At 38.0% G+C, this 23008-nt stretch overlaps 2 protein-coding genes across 2 annotated transcripts; one reads left to right on the forward strand and one right to left on the reverse strand.

Annotated features, from left to right (window-relative positions):
- The first annotated feature begins 3038 nt into the window (after positions 1-3038).
- On the forward strand, positions 3039-8276 carry LOC132149649 (E3 ubiquitin-protein ligase TRIM39-like). Its single transcript, XM_059559044.1, has 6 exons — positions 3039-3260; positions 3689-3784; positions 6889-7119; positions 7194-7216; positions 7287-7408; positions 7618-8276. Exons 1-6 carry the CDS (start codon positions 3060-3062, stop codon positions 8175-8177), a joined length of 1233 nt encoding a protein of 410 aa, XP_059415027.1. The 5' UTR covers positions 3039-3059; the 3' UTR covers positions 8178-8276.
- A 4874-nt stretch (positions 8277-13150) lies between these two features.
- LOC132149757 (interferon-induced very large GTPase 1-like) lies at positions 13151-22772 on the reverse strand. The gene is made up of 6 exons (XM_059559162.1): positions 22751-22772; positions 21611-22186; positions 20914-21513; positions 19393-20675; positions 18583-19077; positions 13151-18191 (listed from the first exon to the last, which is right to left on the reverse strand). The coding sequence occupies exons 1-6, from the start codon at positions 22770-22772 to the stop codon at positions 13437-13439; spliced, it is 7731 nt and encodes a 2576-aa protein (XP_059415145.1). The 3' UTR covers positions 13151-13436.
- Between the last annotated feature and the right edge of the window lie 236 nt (positions 22773-23008).

The raw sequence follows: 23008 nt of genomic DNA on the forward strand, positions 1-23008 counted from the left end.
AAAAACGTTTTTAAGATCTCTGTATATAAACAGAAATTCTTGTATGTTTGTACACTTATGCCATCAGGCCCTTGGCGGCCAGAGTCAGTTAAAGACTTGATCACACTCAGTATTTCTGCACCATTAAGCTTTCCTGCTCTTTTATCTGGTTCATGGAATTTCTCTAATTGTGAAGCAACATTTGGCATTTTTGTCACGGTTCAGGAATTCACGGTCTCACCTTCTCTGTGTGTTTGGTTGTGTTGGAGGCGTGGTTACTGATTACCATCACTCTGATCATCGCCACCTGCTGTACCAGACCGTTCTCATCCCAAGGCATCATATACTGACCCTTTTGACATTTCGTCAACATCCTACGCACATGGCACCCTCTAGCGTCAATATTAGACGCAGATAAATATGGGCCAGAAGGCGCCTCCTAGCAGTCTAACCCTAACCCAAAATCTGTGTCTCATATCGACGCTAGAGGGTGCCATGTGCGTAGGATGTTGACAAAATGTCAAAAGGGTCAGAATATGACGCCTTGGGATGAAAATGCGTTGGCTGCACTCATCAGCGGGGCTATATTAACCCGTCTCACCCAGTCTCAATGTCAGATCGTCTCAGTGTGTCTGGTGGTTCGGCTGTTCATGTGTGTCCTGGTCTTCACTCTTCGTTCTGGTTTCTTGGATTTCGTCGGTCTGGTTCGCCCATCGCATCCCTGCGTCGCTGTCCTGAGCGGTGGTCTCGACAGCCTGCCTGCCTGTTAAAGAACCTTGCTTCACTCATCTGTGCCTTGTCCAGCGACTCTGTCTTTCACTACTGTCATAGTGCCTGAGTATAATAAACCTCTGTTATTTTACTTGCTATTGGATTCTCTGCCTTATTTTTCCCCTCACTAGACGTGACAACTTTATTCACTTTGAGACATATCAGTAGAAGCAAATGATCTTGAACCGTCTCTTTCTTACCCCTCTTTATTTGATCCGCAGTCCTTTTAGCTTCTTGGGTTTTGACATGTTTTATTCGCTCCAAATTGTCTTCACACAGAAGAAACATGTCTAATCTAGAATAACTGTCATTTTGACAGTATGTGAATGCCTTGACTGTTGGGTGGAAGTATGCCCAAGTATCCATAAGATTTAGAGAGGCTGTGAATCTTTTAAATGGGCCCCACTGTGGTGTATGATGTACTGTGTCTGCTTTAGATGTTCGATCACAGCTAAGGTCGAGAACTGTGTTGAAATCACCTCCAACCACAAGCACACCCTTAGCTGCTTCCCTCAAGTATTCCTGAAGTCTGTTTAGCATATCTTTGTCATCTTTGTGATTGTACACATTAACTAGAGTGAACAGCTCACCATGAAGACGACAGAAGAGTACGAGATACCCCCCACTATAGTCCTCATCATGGCGTATGTACTGGAAAGGTACACCATCTTTTATAAGGATCGTGACTCCTTTGCTTTTGGAATCATAGACTGTAAAGAAAGATCGCCAGCCTTTAGGCTTTTCTAAAGGCATGTCACTTTCAGGTCCAATATATGTCTCTTGCAAAAAGAAAAATTTTGCCTTTAGCTCTTTTGAGAAACGGTCAATGTTTGTTTGTTTTTTGTCCAGAAATATTCCATGAGACAAAGCAAAGTGTTTGCTCTTTAGATGATTCCATTACTGCAGCATTTGCATGTGAGTCCTCTGTTGAGCACTTAAACATTAATTTATGCAATGGCCCATATGTATTTTTGGAAAAGAGATTTCATAGTATTTTCATTAGAATTAAACACAAAATCATCATGTTAAATTCACAGTCAACTTGAAGGAACAACTAAGAATTTAATTTCTACTTATAACTAATAATGAAACTCACTTAATATATTGTGAAACTTATCTTTTCCATGACATTCCTAGACTACTCACTGCTTTCTGTGTTGTCCGTACAGTATTTCTGCTTATAGGCTTTGATGGCAATGATGTGTTCAATTTATAATCTCGTCACTGTGGGTGAGGCATCATTCCAGTGCCTTTCTTTACATTTAGGTGTGTTCTCCAAGCTTTATATCACACACACACATATATAATTCACTGGTCTAACGGAATAGTTTCACTTCATTTTCCATTAGTTAAACAGAATATCATTTGTGATGACAGTAAGGGAAAGATTAGCGATGCAAATGTTCACAGTGAGGATACTACCGTGTTTTTTTTGAAAGTGAAAGTCATGACATTTGCCAAGTATGGTAACACATATTCAGAATTGGTTCACACCATGACCACACACAGAGCAGTGGGCAACTATATATCCAGCACCCAGAAAGAGTTTCAGTGCCTTGCTCAAGGGCACATCAGACATGGGTATTGAGGGAGAAAGAGAGCGCTGTTCATTAACTCTCCCCCACCTACAACTCCTGCCAGCATCGAGACTCATACCTGCAGCCTTCGGGTTACAAGTCTGACTCTCTAACCATTAGGCCACAGCTGCCCCTTTATGTTTGCCCACTCAGCCATATTTAAATCAATGCAATATCAATAAAGATTACGAATAACCAATCCCCAGTATTTAATTTTTTTATTTTGCTCTGCTGCTCTTCAGTGAGCTGTGCTCTGCATGTTGTCAGGATGACAATTGGTTTAAAAGTTAATTTTTTCATTTGTTCTGCCTCATTGGTCTTGCCAGTGTCAAAATGACTGAGCACATCAAAAACTGCTAGCCAGTGCTTGAATTGAGGGGGTCTGGGGGATTCAGAACCCCCCACACTCTCAGAAAAAAAAGGTATACAAAAGCTGTCATTGGGTCAAACTTTAATTTGTTGATTTCAAACCATGCTGCGCTACATCCAGTTAACCTATCCTATAAAAGTCATGTTCACTGTGTGCAGCTGGTGTTACTGTCTGACCTGCTGCACAACATACCTAAAACTGATCCACCCTCCTAAAACACTTACCAGGAAGAGACTGTCTCACTTCTCTCCATTTTGAGGCTTTTTATTATATCTGTATGTAATCAGATAGGAATATATGCAGCAATCAATGGAGAATGATCCTCATGATGATTCATTTTTGAGAGTAACATTTAGGAAGTAATGTTTCGATTTCTGAAGCTTGTGCAAACAGTGAAAATGGATTTACGCTCTGCTGAAGAGCCTTCTTGCAGTTTACACAGTGAGAAACTCAATCTCTTCTGTCTGGAGGACAAACAGCCGGTGTGTTTAGTGTGCAGAGATTCACAGAAACACGTCAATCACACATTTAGACCCATCAGTGAAGCCATTTCATCATATAAGGTAAGTCAAATGAGACCCTGGAGCACTAAAGCAGTCTTAAGTCACTGGGGTACATATGTAGCAATAGCTAAAAATACTTTGTATGGGTCAAAATTATAGATTTTTCTTTTATGCCAAAAATAAATAGGATATAATAAAGATCATGTTCTATGAAGATATTTTGTAAATTTCCTACTGTAAATATATTCAAACTTAATAACTGATTAGTAATCACAAATATATACAAATAGTTATATCTCTGCCAAATATTGTCCTATCCTAACAAACCATATATCAATGGATCTTTATTTAGTCAGCTTTCAGATGATTTATAAATCTCAATTTCGAAAAATTTACCATCATGACTGGTTTTGTGGTCCAGGGTCACAAATGTCTCTTGATTCGTATGTAAGCAACAATACATAACAAGCATTTTATATAAATCCTAGGAGGAGCTCAAAACAACACTGAAGTCCTTACGAATTAGAATTACACATAGAGTGAAAATGAGAGAAGATTTTGAGAAAACAGTTCAACACATCAAGGTAAGGAAACAGAATCAGGAGTAAAATACATTTTCACCACAAGTGTAGGATCATTTATACAGTATAGGTAACTGTACTGATTTGTTATATTACATTTACATTTAGTCATTTAGCAGACGCTTTTATCCAAAGTGACTTACAAATGTGGACAATGGAAGCAATCAAAAACAACAAGAGAGCAATGATCAACAAGTGCTATAAGAAGTCTCAGCCAGCTTAAACGCAGTACACGTAGCAAGGGCTTTTAAATAATATAATAAATAAAAAGAAAACAATAGAAAAAGAATAGAGCAAGCTAGTTTTAGAGGTCTTTTTTATATAATTGTACAATAAATGAAAAGAAAATAGAATACAAAAAGATAAAGATATAATTTTTTTTTAGAACAGAATAGTGTAGAATAGTCAGTGCTAAAGTTAGAGGATCAAATAAAGATGGAATAGATGTGTTTTAAGCCGTTTTTGAAGATGGATAAGGATGGCTAAGGGCAGGTCATTCCACCAGAAGGGAACATTTAATTTAAAAGTCTGTAAAAGGGACTTTGTGCTTCTTTGGGATGGCACAATCAAGCGACGTTCACTTTCAGAACGCAAGCTTCTAGAGGGCACATAAGTCTGAAGTAACAAATTTAGGTAAATGGGTGCAGAGCCAGTGGTAGTTTTGTAGGCAAACATCAATGCCTTGAATTTTATGCGAGCAGCTATTGGAAGCCAGTGCAAATTGATAAACAGAGGTGTGATGTGTATTCTTTTCGGTTCAATAAAAATTAATCTTGATGCTGCGTTCTGGATTAATTGTAAAGGTTTGATAGAACTGGCTGGAAGACCTGCCAAGAGAGCATTGCAATAGTCCAGCCTGGACAAAACAAGAGCTTGAACAAGGAGCTGTGCAGCATGTTCCAAAAGAAGGGGCCTGATCTTCTTGATGTTGAATAAAGCAAATCTGCAGGACCGGACAGTTTTAGCAATGTGGTCTGAGAAAGTCAGCTGATCATCAATCATAACTCCAAGGTTTCTGGTTGTTTTTGAAGGAGTTATGGTTGACGAGCCTAACTTGATGGTGAAATTGTGATGAAACGATGGGTTTGCTGGAATCACAAGCAGTTCTGACTTGGCAAGGTTGAGTTGAAAGTGATGGTCCATCATCCAGGAAGAAATGTCTGTTAGACAAGCTGAGATACGAGTAGGTACCGTTGGATCATCAGGATGGAATGAGAGATATAGTTGAGTGTCATCAGCATAGCAGTGGTATGAAAAGCCATGTTTCTGAATGACAGAACCTAAAGATGCCATGTAGACAGAGAAGAGAATTGGTCCAAGAACTGAGCCCTGAGGCACCCCAGTAGGTAGATGTTGTGACTTGGACACCTCACCCATCCAAGATACTTTGAAGGTCCTATCTGATAGGTAAGACTCAAACCACTGGAGTGTGGTTCCTGAGATGCCCTTTGCCCGTAGAGTTGATAGGAGGATCTGGTGGTTAATCATATCAAAAGCAGCGGACAGATCAAGCAGGATAAGTACTGAAGATTTTATATAAATACAGTGGGTACGGAAAGTATTCAGACCCCCTTAAATTTTTCCACTCTTTGTTATATTGCAGCCATTTGGTAAAATCATTTAAGTTCATTTTTTTCATCATTAATATACACACAGCACCCCATATTGACAGAAAAACACAGAATTGTTGACATTTTTGCACATTTATTAAAAAAGAAAAACTGAAATATCACATGGTCCTAAGTGTTCAGACCCTTTGCTGTGACACTTAGATATTTAACTCAGGTGCTGTCCATTTCTTCTGGTCATCCTTGACATGGTTCTACAGCTTCATTTGAGTCCAGCTGTGTTTGATTATACTGATTGGACTTGATTAGGAAAGCCACACACCTGTCTATATAAGACCTTACAGCTCACAGTGCATGTCAGAGCAAAATAGAATCATGAGGTCAATGGAACTGCCTGAAGAACTCACAGACAGAATTGTGGCAAGGCACAGATCTGGCCAAGGTTACAAAAAAATTTCTGCTGCACTTAAGGTTCCTAAGAGCACAGTGGCCTCCATAATCCTTAAATTGAAGACGTTTGGGATGACCAGAACCCTTCCTAGAGCTGGCCGTCCGGCCAAACTGAGCTATCGGGGGAGAACAGCCTTGGTAAGAGAGGTAAAGAAGAACCCAAAGATCACTGTGGCTGAGCTCCAGAGATGCTGTTTGGAGATGGGAGAAAGTTGTAGAAAGTCAACCATCACTGCAGCCCTCCACCAGTCGGGGCTTTATGGCAGAGTGGCCCGATGGAAGCCTCTCCTCAGTGCAAGACACATAAAATACACCTGAAGGACTCCAAGATGGTGAGAAATAAGATTCTCTGGTCTGATGAGACCAAGATAGAACTTTTTGGCCTTAATTCTAAGTGGTATGTGTGGAGAAAACCAGGCACTGCTCATCACCTGTCCCATACAGTCCCAACAGTGAAGCATGGTGGTGGCAGCATCATGCTGTGGGGGTGTTTTTCAGCTGCAGGGACAGGACGACTGGTTGCAATCGAGTACATTAATGAGGAAAAAAATGAACTTAAATGATTTTAGGAAATGGCTGCAATATAACAAAAAGTGAAAAATTTAAGGGGGTCTGAATACTTTCCGTACCCACTGTATGTATGTATATATATGTGTATATATATATATGTGTGTGTGTGTGTGTGTTTTCTATTTCAATCTAATTTAAACTGCAATTGTATTTCTGTGATAGCCAAGTTGAATTTTCAGGAGCAATTTTTTTCACTCCAGTGTGTTTAATTTCAAGTTTAATTTCAGATCAGACAAATTTAAGCCTTTATGGGGATTAAATTATTATAATTATTTATTTTATTTATTTTTAAGAAATGAAAAGCTTTAAATAAGAATTGTTTTATAAAAACTAAAGAAACATAAGTCTGAATATTATCTGAGAAAAGATCTTGTTGGTTTACTTTACATGTTACACAATGGCATTGTTGATGTTTCAGTTAAAAGAGACAAAAAAAATAGTTTTTGTTTTGAGTTTATCATGAATGATGTGTTGTGTTGATGTGTGTTTGAGATAAAGTGAATGCGATTTTGATTTCAGTCTCAAGCTGATCACACAGCGTGTCAGATTATACAGCAGTTTGAGAAGCTTCATCAGTTTCTCAGAGATGAAGAAGAAGCTACAATCACTGCACTGAGGGAGGAAGAGGAGCAGAAGAAGCAGCTGATGAAGGAGAAGCTGGAGGAGATCAACTCACACATCTCAGCTCTTTCACACACAATCAAAGACATGGAGGAGATGATGAAAGACAGTGACGTCTGCTTTCTGAAGGTCTGATTTCAGATCATTGATTGATTGATTGATTGATTGAGTTGTTGATGATAAATGGTGTGTCTGTTCTGCAGAAGTTTCCAGTCTCGATGGAAAGGTGAGTGATCTTCTCTCTCTCTGCTTCTGATCCAAAGTCACTTCAGTTCTGATCCTGAATGTTCTTCCAGAGTCCAGATCTCATCACAGCCGGATCCACAGACTCCTTCTGGAGCTCTGATTCATGTGCCACGATACTTGGGCAACCTGCCCTTCAGAGTCTGGAAGAAGATGCAGGACATCGTCCAAAACAGTGAGTCTGGAGAAGATCTGAGCTCTTACACACACACACACACACACACACACACACACTGGAAATGATTCATGGGGGAAGATTTAAATATTTAAATATGTATGTTTTAGATCAACAGGACAAGTGTCATAATTCATAATGTGTTCAGTTCACTCTTGATCATTATATGAACATCAGAATAAAAGCAGCTGTTGATTGTGTCTCATCAGCTCCTGTGATTCTGGATCCAAACACTGCGAATCCACGTCTCGTCCTGTCTGATGATCTAACCAGTGTAAAAGACATCTTATTAAAAAGTCAACCTCTTCCTGATAACCCAGAGAGATTTGACTATTATTCCTGTGTTCTGGGTACAGAGGGGTTTAACTCCGGGACATACTACTGGGACGTGGAGGTTAAAGAGAGTCTGTGCTGGAGTATTGGAGTAACTACAGCATCAAACCAGAGGAAGGGACGGGATTTCTTTAATACTGATGTCTGGAGTGTGTGCTATGGATTGTGTGAACCGTCTGGTTTCTCTGTTGAACAGGATCTTGAGCGTGTGAGAGTGTATCTGGACTATGACAGAGGAACAGTGTCATTCTCTGATCCTGTAACTAACACACATCTACACACATTCACAACCACCTTCACTGACAGCATCTTTCCATTCTTCTGTAGCATTTACCATCTGAGGATCTTACCATATAGTTATGGTACTGTAATAGTTCGTAAACGTTACACCTATAGCTCTGAATCAGTGCGAGTGCAGTCAAATAAAAGCTGCTAATCTCAAAGACCCTGCCCTGGACAGCTTTACTTACTGCGTTTATCTGATCTGGTTCTTATTAGTCCTTTTCCATATCGCTTATTTGATGTCAATCAATCATAATACACTGAGTAAACAAAGAAATTAAAAGGTTGTAAGACTTGAAAATAATTCTCCTTCATGACTGTTGGATCTCCTCATATAAATTATGAATTATTACTTTTGCTCAGCTAAGTTTGATTCTGCTCAAGGTTCTTCTGCCCTCCATTAAACCTTTTCCTTGCCACAGTCACATTTGTTTGTTGTTTTCACGTTTAACATAAAGTAGACTGGCTACTACTGCTGTGGCTTTTCACTAACAGTTTATGAATTTGCAAAAATGTACTATGTGCCTGTAAGAGTTCAATCTGATTCTGTTTATGGATAATTGTATAATTTGTTATGAGCGTTATTTTTAGCTTATTTCTTCTTGTAGCCTTTCAATCTTCTGTAACTACATTGTTTTAGAAAGTTATGTTTTTAAGAATTTTTAAACAGGTGTTTCATTCATGTATGGGGAGGAGGCTTTGTGGAGGTAGAGATTATATTTAGCTGCTGTTACTGTGTTCAAGTAGTCAAAATGGCCTTAAATGAAAAATCGCATAAGTGGTGCGCATGCACAAACAAAATCAAAAATGCGATGTTTAAATATGTTCAGAATGCTAATTTGCATACCGACATTGTTTTTACAGCTGTTAATGTACAATCACTGTTTTAGATCGAATAATTGTAAAACTGTACAAGATTTCCAGTCAAACTGAAAGCATAAATCTAGGCTATGCACTGCCGGTTTCAGCGCAAAATCTGAAATTTCATTCACTGACACTCTTCACTCGGAAGCGCACCTGAGTCACACTGTAAGTGCAGTGTGAGTAGGCTATAGACCCCTTAAAAGTTTGTAAACATTCCAACGTCTCCGGGTGGGCGGGGCTTAGCTGGAGGCAAAAAGAGGCGCAGAAGCAATGTTGACAAGTGTAAGCTAGCACGTTTTAGGAGGGATTTATTAAACATGGATGCAGAAGAAGGTTAGGAACTGTCCGAATATGTACAGTCCCTGACTCTGCGGGACCGTGACAGCTTTTTTTTTTTTAAATTAACTCTCGCGGATGGAAGCAGGATACCTGACCCGTATGCCATACGGCCATATGAATTACTTTTGGGTGGTTTGGGGAATTTGGTCAAGGCTTATTTTCTAATGTAACCTATCGCTGGGCTAACTATGATTAGCAATGTGTATTATTTTAAGAGACCATTCAAAGGATGGCACACACATATTTTGCTGTATGTTTGTTTAACATTTAAACTAGCTAGTGCGCTGAAGGTTGGCGACTTTTCACCTGTAAAATATGAGTTCTGCCTTATGTTTTGCCCATAAACAGCTAGAGCGGTGACGTCACAGTGACGTAGGCGATTAAGGGGTCTATACCTAATAATCCTCCTCCATTAAATAAGCTCTATCTCTCTCTCCTCTCCACCTGTAGCTGGCGCACAGGCACCGTCTACTGTGACTCATTAATTAATCCATTCATTCATAATAAAGCATAATTATTTTTTTCATAATTTATAGGCTACTATGTGATATAAATTATATATATATATATATATATATATATATATATATATATATATATAAAGTAAATAGTGTTTCATTCTAATATTTGTATTTTGTGACTTAAATATTATTTGAATAGGGACATGAGATAAACCATAAATTTATGTTTGAATTTTAAGCGTGCACAAGTTTGGTCTGCCGTGCACGCGCCTGAATTTAACGGTCACTTTCCAGTGGTAGGACACCAGAGATAAGGCAAGCGCTGTCAGTCCCGATTTTATTAATCGATTTTGCTCTTATAAATATAAATGTAACTCTATATGTGCACTGCTTTGTGTCTTTAAACGTGGTTTTGTAATTAATTGCACTGTAGGGTTCATTTGTGCTAGAACATAGTCTAGGCGAAATTTGAGGAATAGTTCCCTCTTACTCCTGGCCTTGTTAAAACACCCTAAACTCCCAACTACACAGTTTTCACTTTCCTACTTTTTAACTTCAACTGTTTGTGGCTTGCTCATGATCCATAACGCTCTCTTGAGCCTCTGATAATGAATAATTTACGAATCATTCCAAGGCCATGAACAACTCACTGTTTTTCGATGAATCATCGAGTCAGTGATACGGAGAGTTGTTCAAATCCAAAGATGCTCATGTGTCACCACCTACTGGTTAAATTGCTTAGTTGCTACTGATGTTTGACTTGATAAACAGCATTAATTAGTGCTCAGATTGTGCAATAACATTTGTGCTGATCATCTCTAAGCTGTCTGTTATACTGTGCTATAAAATACAATTACATGTTTTTGTTTTTTTATCATTACCATCAGTGCACTGTGGATTCAGATGTGACATCACATCCTAAAGATGGTTTAAAATAGAGGATTCAGACTTATAATTGAACTGATAATTAGTGCTTACAGGTTAATTATGCTTACTGTCCTCCTGCAGTTATTACAAACATCCTTTAATGAACAGTCGCCTGTACCGAGCATCATGGGACACTCGTTTACTCAAACATCCTTTCAGTGCTAGTCTGAATGTGTAACTCATTTTATAAATAGATTGTTGCCAAAACAACACTGCATGTCCTAATTATTATCTGTTCATTTACAAATATGTTAATGTTAGCCTAAAGTCCTTATATTTCAATCATTATGATCATTACATCAGTAACAATAATAAAGATTTTAAAACTGATATCAGTAATATTAAATTCTATGTTAGGCATCACAACATTATAATTTACAGTTTGAGAAATTAATGTTCATTTTTCAGATTTGTTAAAGATTCAATTTAACAATGTTCATCAGTTATTAGAGTTTTTAAATCTATACAATTAGATGACCACAAAGGTAATCTCATCACCCAGTGTAAGTCACATTCTGCTTTAAGTTGTGTTTTTTTATGAATGTATTTTTTACTTCATGTGGTTAAAACCAAGAATAATTGATGAGAAACAGGTGGGTGCAGTTCAGTATATTTCCACTCTGTCTCAACTGAATCTAGATCACCTGAACTTTGTTTCTTTAATGTTCATTCTGTTCATACACTGGTTGAAAGTTTCATCTGTTAGAGAGGGATCAGAACATTTTGTCTTTCAGCTGTTGATCTCTATACAGTATTTGACCAGGACTTCAATGATACTAGAACACAAACAAACATGTTATTAAGTTTTGTTTTATTCTTACTTAGTAAATTCATTGTTTACATAAGACAACAGAGCATTGTATGATCTATTGATTACAGCATTATGTGATTTTAATAATATATGTTTTAGTGGTTTTAGCAATCTTAATAAATTATTATTTTCTCTAAAATTATTTAGAAAAACTGAATAAATTAGATCCATTAACAACATTTTCTTTGGTTTAGCACTGAACCATGCTATGATGAGTCACAATTCATTGTCGATTAACTTAAAGGGCTCATATGATACGATTTAAAGTTTTCTTTTCTCTTTGAAGTGTAACAAGCTGTTTGTGAATAGATAAAATCCATTGCAAAGACAAAACCCTAAAACCAAAAGAGATATTCTTTATAAAAGTTAAGACTCAACCATGACCCCCTCGCTTAAACACGCCCCCACATGTCTATGTCACAATGTGGGAAGATTTGCATAACGTTGCCCAAATGTTCATGCAAAGGTAACGTTTATTCTTGCTGTAGTATTCTTGCTGCCGCCATGTTGTGTAGATGCTGTGTTTTGTTGTGAAAGTGGAAATACTTTGTTTGGCCTTCCAAAAGAGGACACACATTAGAAATCAGTGGTTAGGTTGTATTTAAAACACTGTTCCAGAGCAGTCCAACCCAAATATTCAGGTGTGTGCAGGATTTGCCACTGATGGTTCAAACGCAGGTTTTGAGCAGTGTAGAGTAGCCCTTGTTGTTTGTCGTTTCTCCAATTCTCCAATTTTTAGCAACATCATATGACACAAACTAAGTGAAAGCAGGATAGGGGGAATCATGATGATAGAAGTGCTCTCTCTCTTGCACATGCTCCACTTCTTTAGTTTTCATAAAGCTCACAATCAGTGAGCTCAGTACTCAAATACACACACAGCAGTCCAAATGTAATGTTTAGAGTATCTCACGTAAACACAGTCAATTTTGGATTAAGTGAATGTAAACAGATGGGTGAAAACTAAACGTGTGTCAGTACTACATGCATGCCTTCTATCTTAAAGAGACAGTATCTATCCGTGTCATTAATGTTAACCAACAAAACATTAATGAAAACAAAAGATATTAAATAAACATGTTAAATAAACCTACTGTATCTAGTTAATCCAAAAATGAAAATTGTCAAAATTTGTTCAAGTTCTTCCAAATTCAGTCCTTGATTCAAATTTCTCATAAGCTTAATTGATTTTGTCTAAAGAGAGAAAAATTAATGACTATTTTAGTTTGAAGACTACATATAAAATAGCTACCAAAATAAATATTGGTAAATGCAGTTTGACTAAAAGTAATGACAAGTTTTGACAAAAATGCAATGACTTTTCGTGACTAAAACTATGAAAGACTTAAACGACTAAAATGTGACTAAGACTATTAAGCATTTTTGGCTTAATAGTCTTAGACCAAGACTAAATTAATCAAATTGTTAATTAAAATGCCTATCAAAATTAACACTGTTTCTCAGCTGGCAGATTATTGGCTATTTTCATAACAATGGTAATTTCACATATGAACGGGATATTTGCATTCTTAGTTTATAACGTCAAATCAAAGTGGCACATAATAAATATATATATATATATATATATATATATATATATTAGTCCAATAACACGATGGAAAGGAACACTGTGATCTCCATCATGGTTTTCTATGGTGTTGGTGAAGGTAGCTTTACAGAATGGACACTGAATCCAAAAGTATTATATACACTATTCTGCCCCAGATTTACATATTCACACTCATATACGTTCATGGTCATATATGACATTCTATCAAAAATAGCCTTATTTGAAAATTTGGAGCTTTATATTTTTGTCAAAAAAAAAGTGTGTTCTGTAAAAATGATGTTTTGAAGCGCAAATCGTTTTGCAGATGCTTGTATGAGGAACTAGGTCTTGTCACTCAGCATCTTGTATCCGAAGTATTAGCTGAGATTTGAAATTGAAATTCTTCTCTAACTGTGATCTGAGAAGAATCCAATGTTGCAGTCTCATTCTGTATCTATTTCCTCAAATATATTGATCCAAACTTTCAATAGCATCCTGTTTTGAACATTTTCTCCATTCATCTGGTATCTTCCCCTTCCCCTCAAATGTTTTATTGTAGTATTTTTCCAGATCTTTCTTGAATCTGCACACAAACCACTTCCAGTACGGCAGCTCAGAGAGGTCAGAGGTGATGCTCCAGTCTGCATAATCCCCTCCTGCTGTCCTGTATTGTTGCCAGAGGACGTTATCATCTGAGGTATCGGGATAAAAAGATCGATTGCTTGCTACCGCTGATGTGCAGATGCTAGTAGACAAGTTTGTTGTATTCTTGTAATGCATCCCGTTTAGTCCAATAACACGATGGAAAGGAACACTGTGATCTCCATCATGGTTTTCTATGGTGTTGGTGCAGGTAGCTTTACAGAATGGACACTGAACCCAACAGCACTGACAGAAGTGATCACTCAGAAGCTCATCTGGTCTGAACTTATAGTCCAGATTCTTGGGAAAAGCCTTTGTGTTGAATCTGAGGCTGATCTCAGATATTACATCAGGAAGTTTATCTCTTATTGCATTTTGTAGGAGGCTGAAATCCTCAACATCATCATTTTTCACTCCACTGAGGTTTTTCTCAGAGAAGATCAACACGTCTGAGAGCTGCTGTGTGAAGCTCTTCAACCAAAAACCAACATTTCCATTGTTCTCTTGAACACCTTCAGTAGATTCATGAGCTGCTTCCATGATCTTCTGCTGCAGGAATTTAATGTTCTCCTTCATCTTGGGTAAAACACTGAGACTGAACTTACCAGTGATGTACCGACTGACTTCATCTCTGATGAAACTCTTGAAGTGATCTCTGGGATTATGAATGTAGTTCATGTATTTGTCAAAATCATTCTCTTCTGCCAGTGTCTTCAGGATGTATTTCTCCAGTTTTGATCGGTTTCCATTCAGTGATTCACAGTTTATTCTGATTTCATCTGCTAAATCTCTGGCAGTCTGCTTGTAGACACTCTGCTCAATGGGCTCTTTCAGTTTCTGACAGATGATCTCACCAAAAATGGTAACTGATGTTGCTTCATGACAGTATTTTTTAAAACTACTATAGTACTCTTCTCTCTTCTTCTTAACATATATTGCAGGATCATTGGCATCCTTGAAAAGTCTGTGTTGGTCAGTGATCATCTTGTTTGCTCTCATACAGATAGAAAGAACCAAATCCCTGAAGAATTCATTCTTGAACACATATTTCACTGGTCCTTCCTGATGTTCTGTTACCATCTTCTTGATGTAATCTGTGATTTGTTGAATGCATCTGATGTTGTAGCCCATCTTTGAAATGTTAAATGACATGATCATTGAGTCTGTATGCTGAGCAATGTCTGTTACTAATGATCTTATTTGGGCTTCATCCTCTCTTGATAGACTGTCACCAAACTTCTTAGTTGATCTGCGGATGTTTGTTCCTGATCCTGTAAATCCACTGGATTTCTTCAGCTGTACATAATCTGAATAACTCGGTACAGAAAACACATCCTTGTTCTCACTTTTCTCCATCCGTTGGTCCACAGAAACACTTTTATAGATGTCACTGAGAAGGAGTTTCAAATCTCTGATTATGTCAATGTCTTTGATTGGAGGACTCTCTGTGATGATCGTCTTCACACACTGTTTCCAAAACAAATCAAACTCTTTCTTCGGTATTTCTGCATCACTTGTTTTATCTTTGAATTCTAAGGCAAGTTTTTTGCTCTTTTCAATGAGAGTGTTTTCATGGTGTGTCCTCTGAGCATCAATCTTTTTCTTCAGGTCTTCCTGCTGAAGAATCTGATTTAATTTCCTCTTTGTTTCTCTCACAATGTTTTCCTGAAGTTCTTTGATTTTGATTTCAAATGATGTTTTCCATTGAATCAGTATTTCAGCGTCAGTGTCTTTGTCAAAAAAATCAGACATTGATTTTGTCACTTGTTCACTTGTCTTCTTCATTTCTCTCTGAAGATTAGTTTCCTCAACTTCATGAATTGTTTCATTTTCTATTTGATTGTGCAGTTTGTTCTCAGTTTCCATCATGGCACTGCGCAGACTCCAGGACCATTTGCTGTATTCGGTCTCCAGTTTCCTGTAGGCTGAAATCTCCAGAGATTTTTTGAAGTTGATGATGAATTGTTCCTTCAGTAAAGCATCCCAAAGATCTTTAACACGATCTTTTAAGTGTGTCAGCGTCATTCCATGTGATTTTGATGCATAAGTCTCAATAGTTTCCCTTAGTTCTTGAATGTTCTCACAGTAGTTTGGGTTTGGTGGTGCCATTGGTGGGCCGCCTTCCCAGAGCTGAGCAAAATATTTCACATCTTTCTCAACATCAAATCTAATGACATCACTGAAACATTCCGCATCATAGCCTTCATCTTTAGCAGCATTTTTTGTCATCTCATCCAGTTTCTCCTGCAGTAGTCTCCTTCTCTCCATGTTTTTCTCTCTAGCTGTGACGTCTGAGACGTTCTGATGCACAAACACACAGCTGGGATTCAGTCTGACCTTCTTCATCCTCATAAAGGCCTGAACAACAGTCTGAAGAATGTCCTGCATCTCAGATGGGTTTTCTCCAAATATACTGATCAAGGTTTGATTTGCAAGACCTACAACAAATGTGGCCAATTCATTGTCATGATCTCTTGTTGATCTTCCAGACTGTTCTAGAGCCCCAAGACCCTCAGAATTCACAACCAGAATATAGTCAAAGTTCATCTGTGTTTTCTTCTCGTCTGACACTTTGACCAGCTGCATGAAAGCTCCTCTGGTGCGCCTCCCAGCACTGACGGCAAACTGGAGTCCAAACATGATGTTCAGCATGGTAGTTTTCCCAGAGCTCTGAATCCCTAAAACTGACAGCACAAAGACTCTCTGGTCTCCCAGTTTCTGGATGAGTTGATCTAGAACAGCAGAGACCCAGATCACAGGAACATGAGCAGCATCTCCATCCATCAGCTCCAGTGGAAATCCAGAGATCATCATCTCAGCTGCAAGACTCGGGAGAGAAGAGAAGTGAACCTGCAGGTCTTTCTTGTTCTTCTTCACAGATGAACATGATTCATAGATCTGACCGATCTCCCTCATGATGTGCTCCAAACCAAAGCCCGCCATTTGAATTTCCTCATATATTCTCTCAAATTCCTCTTGTTCCGTTTTGAGTTGTTCAGGTTTATAATTCTTCTCTTTCAGTTTTACAACTGCTGACCACTGTTCATCATAATTCTGATGAAGAACAGACATATCCATTGAAATATATTCATCCAGGAAGATTTCAAGCCATTTTAGAAAGTAGATTTTATTCTCAGCAAGCAAGTTAAATTCTTTAATAAAGAACTGTATAAAAGTACTTAAGTTAAATGCATGCTGCTGCTCACGTAATCTCGTGAGGTTGGCTTGTTTTCTGCTGATGTCCATTTCTGTCTCATCCGCTCGAGGTCGATGTAGTTCTTTGTTCATCTGACTCCACTGATGCCACAGTTTCCCCTGATGAGGCAGAAATGATTCTTTAATTTCTCTCAGATCTTTCTTCTCCAGTAAACTCATCATCTGCTGTGCTGCTTCTCTTCCTTTCCTGCAGTCATCATCATCTTCCTCATTTATTCTGATGTCTGAGTGTTTGGACACATCTTCAAGTCTGAAAGTGAAAGAAGTTTCTGACAGACAATCATTTATAGCTCTCCTGAGTTCTTCAGATGCATCTGAATTACTTCTTTCCTTCAGACCGATTTTGAATTTTGTGTTATTAATCTCTGTTACAGTAGATTCATCCTCAGTAAGAAGACAAATGAGTGGCTTTTTGTTTGTGTACAGATTTTGGATAATTTTAACGCTTTCATTCCTGTCAAGTTGTGGTAAAAGAACAACATTGACTGAGGCCATTTCAGTGAGGATCTCTAGCTGTTTCTCATGGTCTCCTGCGTCACCGTGTAGATTACAGAATGCAACACAGTCAGTGAATTTATCATCATTTGTTCCAGAAGGGCAGAACCAGGCAATCTCCACCACTCCATCCATCAGGACTCTGTTTTTGCTGCTGCCGGGACAGTTCCTGTGGAAGAACGTGTTGTGTTTCTCATTGATCAGACTGTTCATCAGCTGAGACTTGGATGAAGACACCGAGCCAAACCTGAAGAAAAACACCATTGGAGTTTCTGCCTTGTAGATGGTCTGGGTTTGACTGATGATTTCATTGTTGGTGTTGGTCATCTTCCAGCTCTTGTTGATTTGTCTGAACGTCCAGAGAGGAAACTCAATCTGTTGAGTGAATGGATCAGGAACAAGTAGAGGCAGAGCGTACTGACACTGGGACAGTTTAGTGACCATCAGCTGCTTCAGGAAACCATCAGCACAATGAAACACTGCCATCTGAACATCCATTGGGTGAATTCGCTCAGATTGGCCTGTTTCTTCATTAGACATGGACATTTCTTTCAAATCATCACTATCTCTTTGTTGTGAATCATGCTGTCCATTGGTATCTTCAACATAAGTGTATGTTGCTCTGTAGTTCATCATCAGTAGTTTTTTTATGAAAATCCAAACCAGCTTCTCCTCAGCACAAGACTTATGGGCCTTTAATAAATGAGCAGTTAACTGAAGAACTTCTACAGTTTTCAGTTTATTTTTGTTCTCGTCGAGATGAAGTCTGTGAAATAGTTGCTCTATTTTTTCTCTTTCAGTCTTTTCCTTTTGAAAGTGTTGATCTGGACTGGCTCCTGTTGTGTCTGTGTCTGTTTTTTCTCTCTGTTTAGTAGACAAAACAATTATACATCTTTAAACAGTGTTTTCCAGTTCTGTTTTAAACAAATCTGGCTTTTCATCTTGGCTTTCTCACAATTTTAATGATAAGTGTGTTTAAACCACATAGCACCACTTACTATTCTAACACAATTAATTTTGTAATTTTTCCTGTCCACCTAATTATTCCCATAAGAACGGGTATGGTCATTTTTCCAATTTTATGGCTCTGGCTTGTGGTATCATTTACTACTAGCTATTTTTATTTGCTATTCTCTTTGCTATTTCCCTACAGCGGCTAATGAACAGGAAGTCTCGCACATTCACAGAAAACCGCTTACTTCAGCATTGCAAAATAAGGTGGATTGATGTTTTTAAGGTTTCTTTAAAAACTCACCTGTACTTCCTCTTTCATCTCCAACTGTCTTCTATTTAGTTTCTCTTCATGCTGTTCTTCAAGTAGTTGGAGTTTTTCTTCAAACGTCTTTTGTTGGTCTTCTATCATGTTTCTTTCTTCTTTCAGTCTCTTCTCAAACTCCTCTAGTTGTTCTTGTCTCTCTCGTTCTACTCTTTCTTTCTCTCTGATCACTTCCTCCATTTCCCTCTTGAGTCTCTGATACTGTTCGTCAGAGATCTGTTTCTCTCGCTCCCACCTCTTCTTATCTTCGTCTTCTCTTCTCTTTCTTTCTTTTTCTTGGTTCTGTTTTGCTTCCTCTATCATCATCTTCATGGCCTCTCTCTCTTCTTCTAGTTTTCTCATCATTTCTTCTTTTTCTCTGTTCATTTGCTCCACTCTCTCCATCAGGATCTTCATGTTGTTTTCTTGTATTTCATGTTTAGAATGAAGATCTACTTTCTCTGTTTCAACTCTCTCTCTTTCTTGTCTCAGTCTCTGATTAAATTCATCCCACATTCTCTGTTCTCTCTCTTTTTGTTTCTCATCCTCTTCTTCTCTTCTCATCTTTTCTTCTTTTTGTTTCTGTCTCTCCCATTCCTCTCGTTCTTTCTTCATGGTTTCATGGATCTCTCTCTCTTTCTTCTCCTTTTCTTTTATTTGTGTTTTGTATTGTTCTTCCCTCTTATTAAATTCTTCTTCTCTTCTCCTTCTCTCTTTTTCTTGGTTCTGTCTGTCAGTCTCCAGTTTATTCATCAGTTTATCTATTTCTGTGTCATATTGGACTTGAAGTTTTTCTCTTTCTGTTTTAACTTTCTCTTTCTCTTGCCTCATTTTCTCAATTTCATGTTCGAACATCTCTCGTTCTCGTCTCATCTCATCTCTTATTTCTCTCTGATGTGCCTCTTGTTCTGTTATTTCTCTTTTGAGTTTCTCTTCTCTCCTCTTTCTTTCTTTGTCATGGTTTTGTCTTTCTTCTTCTATCATCGTCTTCATAATCTCTTTCTCTTCTTTTAGTTTGGTCATCAGATCTTCCTTTTCTCTGTTCATTTCCTCCACTATCTCCATTAGGAGCTTCATGTTTTCTTCTGCTTCTTGTTTAGATTGAAGATCATATTTCTTTTGTTTCATTCTCTCTTTCTCTTGTTTAAATCTTTGATTAAATTCATTCCACACTCTCTGTTTCTTCTCTCTTCTTGTCTCATCCTCTTCAGCTCTTCTCATCCTTTCATCTTGTTTTTTCTGTTTCTCCCATTCCTCTCGTTCTCTTCTCATTTCCATTTTATATTGTATTTCTCTCTCTCTAAATTCTTCTTCACTCCTCTTCATCTCTTTGTCATGATTTTGTCTTTGTTCCTCCATCATCATCTGCATTCTTTCTTTCTCTTCTTCGTGTTTCTTTGTCAGCTCTTCTCTTTCTCTGTTCAGTTGCTCCACTCTCTCCATCAAGAACTTCATTTGTTGTTCTTGTTTTTCTCTTTCCATCTTTCTGAATATCTTACATGAGTAGAAACTCCCACCGTTTGCTTCCACCATGGCGTCTATCTTTTCCAGCAGACCAGACACCTGTGTTCGGTCTTCAGTCTGATTATTATTGAACACATGGTATCTGTTTCCACAAGCTTCTATTAGATTCATCAAAAGAGATCCAGGTTTCCCCAAACACTGTTCAATGGTTTTGTTCTTCAGACCATCTCCTCTGGTGAAGAGCACCATGGTGTACATTAAAGAATTTTGACCAAACGTCTCTTGGATGATCTTCACTGATTTAGCTTCTTCTGGAGTGAATCGTCCCAGTGGGATCAGTAAGAGAAACACATGTGGTCCAGGCAGTACCATGGAGATGCAGTTGGTGATTTCTTTCTGGATCTCCTCATTAGTAAGTTCAGTATCAAACAGTCCTGGAGTGTCGATCACAGTAATTTGTCGGCCGTTGATTTCGACTGTTTCTCTCTGAGTCTCACTGGTCACTGATTGAAAAGATTCTTCTGCTTTAAATGCATTTCTTCCTAAAATGGTGTTTCCTGTAGCACTCTTCCCAACTCCAGTTTTTCCCAGCAGCACAATCCTCAGATCATCTTGGCTGTCTGTTGGACCTGTAAAAGAAGAAATGCATTAGGCTAATACAGGTTTTCAAAAGTTTGACTTATCTTTTGAATAGCCCTGTTTGGAAATTAGTATTACCACATCAGTATATTAGGCGTTTTTTAAGTGGTTTGTTTGGTAAACTTTACATATAGTGTACTGTAGGTTGTAATGATGTTAAAAAATCAAAACTTTAGGCATTACTCTTTCTCTATAGTGTAAAACCCCAGCTGATGTTGTGTTCATTACCCTTGGACAGAAAATGTGTCTCTAATGAATGCATTTTTTTCTTCATCTCTTCAAATTGCAGCAGTTTTCTCATCTGAGCCTCCAAAAATGTCTCTGCAGAGAAAAACTGTCCTCTGTTTTCTTCCAGCATCTGCTTGATTTTCTCCATCAATGTGGACACTTGTGTGCTGGGACCAAAGAAATGATGTCGTCCTCCAAAACTCTCAATGACAGACTTTGTTTCTTCATTGAGTTCTTCTGTCTGATGCTGTGAATCCTGCATTATGAGGATCATGATGTGTTTGTTGATTCTTGAGCTGAAAATCCTCTGGATCTCCTCCATTCCTGCTTTGTCTTCATCAGTCAGTGGAGCATCAGGAATAATGAGGAGGAAAACATGAACTCCAGGATGACAGAGAGACACACAGTGGAGAGTCTGACGCATCACTTCCTCCTCTGAGAGCCGAATGTTAAACAGAGCTGGAAGCTCCACCAGACTGATCTGATATCCATGAAGCTCCACATCTGATCTTCTGTCTGTCTGCTGCAGGATCCGCTCTGATATGGAGGATTTTAATGTCCCATCACTTCCACACACAACCAGATTCAGCTTCACACCATCTGAAAATAACAGAAGATTAAAATGATATATATATATATTTATACTGTATATAGTATTATTGTTCATTTATCAGTACAAACATATTGTCAAACTCACATCTTTCTATTGGCTGTTGTTTCACTGTCAGATACTGTGAACCTTCATACTCAGCACAAACCAGGTGATGTCCATCATTCATTTTCACAATGTCCTCAAACATCTGCAGAAGATCATCAGGAGAGCTGCTCCTCTGAAGACTGAAGTGTCTGTTTGCACATTTCTGAATGATTTTCTGTAGGATGTCATTGGTTTCATTGGTTTCTTGTGTCGTGAGCACCATGCTGTATTGAAAAACACACTCAGAGAAAGAGTGCAGCACCTTCTCCACACACTTGTGATCTTCTGTTGAACACTGCTCATGTTTGAGGAGCAGCACGATCACATGAGGTCCTGGATCAGACAGATACACACACTCTCTCACTGTCTGTGTGATCTGATGATCTGAGATGTTTCTCTGGAGCAGCTGAGGACTGTTGATGATGGTCACATGTCTGTCCTTCAGTCTTCCTCCGACTCGCTCTACAACACCTGGAGGAGCTTCACTGTCAAACGCTGCTCGTCCTAACAGGAAGTTTCCCACTCGACTGTTTTCTGCCACGTTCTTCCCCAGAAGAACAATCCTTAGATCACTCACTGAAACAAACATGTGATATGCAACAAGTTATGATGCTAAATGCTTCTATCATCTTGGATTGAAATAAAACAAATCAAATCCACCTTTAGGAGGTGAACTTGTTTTTTGTATTATGTAATACATTTCCCTTTATTTCCATACACTCTACATCAGTCCATGTACTTGTTCATCTATATAAAAACTTACAGTTAGGAGGTGAATTACAACTCCTTTTTCTCCTGAGAGCATGTTTTTGAGCAACAGCCACTGTATGAAAAAAAAGTTTTATGTTAAATTTGACTCTAATCACAGTAGCATGTACTAACAGAGAACAAAATCTTCAGATGATTATTACAAGAAGAAATGTGAAAGTGAGAAATCAGATTAATAAATACAGTCAGTTCAGAGTTGGTGTTTTAGCCTTGAGGAAATTAAAAGAACAATGCAAATTTTAACTAAATATGTAGTGAAGAAGCTATATTGAAATTTCCTGAAAAGTTACGAGGAACAATCTAAAATGTTTTTACTGTAGTTTTTCTCATTTGGTTAACAATATTTGAAATATATTTGTCTATGATTCTTACCTTGGCCAACTCTGCTGGACATGTCGATATTCACTTCACTCCTCTGTCCCTTTCTTAAGTCTTCATTCGATCAACTTCTTCGACGCATGACATCTGACTGTTCTTTGTCCAGTAGGAGATTTCAGAGAAATTGTTCTTAAAACAATAACATCCATTTATTACATATTCAGAATAAACCTAAACTCATCATTTATTGTTGTATGACACATTTACATTTAATATAACAATTATAAACGGTATTTGTAAGGAAAATAGGAT

This window comes from Carassius carassius, chromosome 9 (assembly GCF_963082965.1).
Source record: "Carassius carassius chromosome 9, fCarCar2.1, whole genome shotgun sequence".
Taxonomy (NCBI): domain Eukaryota; kingdom Metazoa; phylum Chordata; class Actinopteri; order Cypriniformes; family Cyprinidae; genus Carassius; species Carassius carassius.

Excerpts from the sequence above, each read along its gene's own strand:
- LOC132149649 (XM_059559044.1), top strand. The coding sequence starts at position 3,060 with ATGTTTCGATTTCTGAAGCTTGTGCAAACAGTGAAAATGGATTTACGC. Across the intron at positions 7,120-7,193 it reads GTGACGTCTGCTTTCTGAAG|AAGTTTCCAGTCTCGATGGA; the intron begins GTCTGATTTCAG and ends TCTGTTCTGCAG. Across the intron at positions 7,409-7,617 it reads GCAGGACATCGTCCAAAACA|CTCCTGTGATTCTGGATCCA; the intron begins GTGAGTCTGGAG and ends GTGTCTCATCAG.
- LOC132149757 (XM_059559162.1), bottom strand. The coding sequence starts at position 22,772 with ATGTCCAGCAGAGTTGGCCAAG. Across the intron at positions 22,187-22,750 it reads GTCCAGCAGAGTTGGCCAAG|TGAGTGATCTAAGGATTGTT; the intron begins GTAAGAATCATA and ends TGTTTGTTTCAG. Across the intron at positions 18,192-18,582 it reads AGATGAAAGAGGAAGTACAG|AGAGAAAAAACAGACACAGA; the intron begins GTGAGTTTTTAA and ends TCTACTAAACAG.